The sequence below is a fragment of the Glossina fuscipes genome, unplaced genomic scaffold (assembly GCF_014805625.2).
Source record: "Glossina fuscipes isolate IAEA_lab_2018 unplaced genomic scaffold, Yale_Gfus_2 110112, whole genome shotgun sequence".
Lineage (NCBI taxonomy): Eukaryota > Metazoa > Arthropoda > Insecta > Diptera > Glossinidae > Glossina > Glossina fuscipes.
Window position 1 is genome coordinate 1 of NW_024005746.1, and position 3460 is coordinate 3460.

The following is a 3460-nucleotide window of genomic DNA, read 5'->3' on the forward strand; positions in this document are numbered from 1 at the left end:
TTGGCTCTCTATTTAGAAGGGACGCATGGCAAAGAGGTGACCGATCGCTTATTCGGCTCGATATCTTGGCTGATAGTGCACTCATTGAAAGCCGTAGCTCCTGTTATGGCTAACGATAGGCATTGCTTCGAATGTTACGGTTATGATATCATTATTGATAATAATTTGAAACCCTGGCTGGTCGAAGTGAATGCGTCTCCTTCGCTTACCTCAACCACAGTAACTGATCGCATTTTAAAATATAAATTAATCGATAATATATTATCTGTAGTCTTACCTCCCGACGGAGTGCCGGAGTAAGTTTCCCTTTTCATCACAAAACGAAGAAGCCCTTATCTTAATTGGAATTCTTCTTCTTTTCGCTTTATCTAGTGTGCGTTGGAATAAAATACCAAGTCAAGATGGTTTGGGTAACTTTGAGTTACTATTGGATGAGGAAATAGCTGCCCAAGAAGACAATTCAAATGCACATCATAGTAAAAACGCAAGATCCTTGGGTAACAGATGGAAATAGTAAACGAATTTGGTTGTGTATATGAACCTACTATTTATTGATTTTGTTTAAAGTTTTATAGAAAATAGAATTAGTGCAATACAAAATAACATACGTTATAAAAAAATGCAAACTCTTTTTAAAATTAATGTTAACCGTTCCATGGCTTTTTTTAAAAACTCCAAATTATTCCTTTGCTTCATCTGCAGGCTAACTATAGAATTTTTAGAAAATCAGTTTCCTTTTCATTGTCTTCTCTTATTATACCCATTACCGAAGGATGAGTGGTATATTGCTATTTTGTCAAAAGGAAGCTTCAGAGGCCCCACAAAGTAGATGTGGTGTTCTGAATTGATTTAAGGATGTCAGTCTGTTCGTCTGCGCAATGTCTGTTGTAATGATTCTACTGACTATAAAAATGAAGCTATCGACTTCAAATTTGGCAGAAAGACTGGAAGTTCTTGTACGCAGTTTCGTATTGAAAATGGGCCAAGGCGTCCACAGTGCCACTCAAACTGAGAACACTTCCGCTTTTCAAAAGGAATAAAAAATTGGTTTATTGCTCATTATGCGATGATTTGCCAAATATGAAGTCGATAACTTCATTTTTGCGGCCAGGAGAATGTGTACAACAGACATGAGATAGATGGACAGACGGACAGAGGGATATGCTTAAATCGATTCAGAGTTTGACGCTGATAAAATATATATATACTTTGTGAGGTCTCTGATGGTTGATGCAAAATGACAGACGGACAGACGGACATGCTTAAATCAATTCAGAGTTTGATGCTGATAAAATATATACATACATATATACTTTGTGAAGTCTCTGATGGTTGATGCAAAATGAACATATATAACCCATCCTTCGGTGATGGGTATAAAAGTAGTTCTCTTTTAGGCTTCTGGACTGATGTTCCATTTAGTGTTAACCTACCGAAATTACTTGTTATTTGATTGATTTATTAAAGTGTTAGTTTTCTTATGTTATAATTCTAAGCTAAGTGATTACATTTTCCTTGAGCACAGGCGGCGCATAAAATTTGTCACAAAAATTATACATCGGCCAATTACTTCCGATGCCATTTTTGTTTTTATTCCGATCATTGCATATACTTGATCATTTTCTCACTTGAAGAAGGCATTTATTGAGAAAAAATTTGCAAAATAAATATTTATTACGTATTCATCGAAAGAACGATATTGGTTTTGCAGCAATCGAATCATCAAACTATTTTCGCTCTTCTTCAGCATTTCGAAATCGTGCGCCAGGCAAGACATGCCATATCGATCTGAATGACCTCGTGTTTCCTTTTCAACTCTTGTAACGTGTGGCCGAGCATTGTGATGCAAGACTACTACGCCTTGCTAATTCCACCATGAATATTCCGCTTCCGTGCCGATATAGATGGCTCTCCTTGACTAATCCTTGAGCATATTCAGTCAACTTGTGTGGTAGCGATTTTCTCTCCTTTTGGATCATTCCCATCGCACGTAAACGTTTAGAAACAGCTAAAGTGCTCGAAAGTTCTCGAGTCGATAACTTTATTTTTGTGTCGATTGTTCATACAGTCGGACAGACGAAAATACTAAATTGGTTTAAGATTTGATCCTGGTCAAGAATGTATATATTTTGTGGGGTCCCTGAAGATTTCTTCTGGATACACCCCCATCCTTCGGCGATAAGTCTAATAAGAAATTTGAAAAGGAAATTGACTTGGACTACGTCAGCTGATTTTTTGCATCTTCTCGCATACGAGGGCTTCTATAAAAAACATGGCTTTACGTGGAAACAAGTCATAGTTTTTGGTATTTTATCAAAACAATCAATGAAGAGTTGCCTTAAGCGAAGCATCGAAGAATATTTAACGGTCGGCCTTGCTATATAACTATAATCTTCGTTTACTTGTTTTCAGTTTCGTTCAATTTTTCAAAATCATTTTGTTAATATCTCGATCGCTTAGAATCATCAAACCTATCTGACGGATCAATATGGACTAAGCAGTAGATGCTAACTTGACTCCAACAAATAAATAAAGAATACTTATGTATATGGTTGATGAGGCTTTCCGGGATTCAAGAATTTTAAACGTTTAAAAATTATCGAAATTAGTGAAAAGCAGGCAAGCAAAGCGGCTGAGAATTGCAATCGTAATCCTAATTAATCCTATTATGAGCCGTACCGATAATTTTTAACCGAAAGAAAAAAGATTTTTTAACGTGATTTTGAAAACAACCTTTGTGTGAGAAATTCAATATGTTTGACTTCTAATGATATCATTTTTTGAATTTTTTGTCATCCAAAAGTTACATAAAAAGACAAAAAATATTTTTTTATTACCTTTCATGAACTTGTTCGTAAAAGATGTAATAATCGGTGCATAGGAAAAACTTAATCCTTGCTCGTTATGTAAAGAAACGTTCTTTTGCAACAACATATAGAGAATTTTTTTTCAAATTGTTGAATCAATAAATCAATAAATATAAAAAGTGAATTGAAAAATTTTGAAGCGTTTTTCTCTTATCTTTCCTTATTTCGCGTAAAGTAATAAATTTTTCGTTGTGTTGATATAGAGAAATTTTCCTTGATCCGTACGAATTGCTGAAGATTATGACTCAAGACCAAATAAGTCGGAAAGCAAATTTTTATGGAAGGTATGAATAATTCGTATACACGCAATTTATAAATTCGTTGCTATACGTAATAATTTGAAAATCGTATTATTGATAATGTCCTTCTAGGGTTAATAATTTCGCGGATAATGAGAACTCCAGTGTTGCATATTGTACTGATTTTGATAAATCAATTTTGATGAATAATTTTGAAAAGCGTGGCTGGGTACAAGTTTCATCCGAAGAATATTGGAATTTTTATTGGGCCTGTGTGCAGTCGTGCCGCAATATATTTAGTGTGGATAGCGGTTACCGAATGAATGATAATCAAATGATTAATCACTTTCCAAA

At 34.7% G+C, this 3460-nt stretch overlaps 1 protein-coding gene across 1 annotated transcript; it reads left to right on the forward strand.

Annotated features, from left to right (window-relative positions):
- Window positions 1–6: 6 nt before the first annotated feature.
- Window positions 7–514, forward strand: LOC119644317 (probable tubulin polyglutamylase TTLL1). Its single transcript, XM_038043865.1, has 2 exons — window positions 7–296; window positions 373–514. The coding sequence occupies exons 1-2, from the start codon at window positions 106–108 to the stop codon at window positions 512–514; spliced, it is 333 nt and encodes a 110-aa protein (XP_037899793.1). The 5' UTR covers window positions 7–105.
- Window positions 515–3460: the final 2946 nt, after the last annotated feature.

Excerpts from the sequence above, each read along its gene's own strand:
- LOC119644317 (XM_038043865.1), top strand. The coding sequence starts at position 106 with ATGGCTAACGATAGGCATTGCTTCGAATGTTACGGTTATGATATCATT. Across the intron at positions 297-372 it reads CCTCCCGACGGAGTGCCGGA|TGTGCGTTGGAATAAAATAC; the intron begins GTAAGTTTCCCT and ends CGCTTTATCTAG.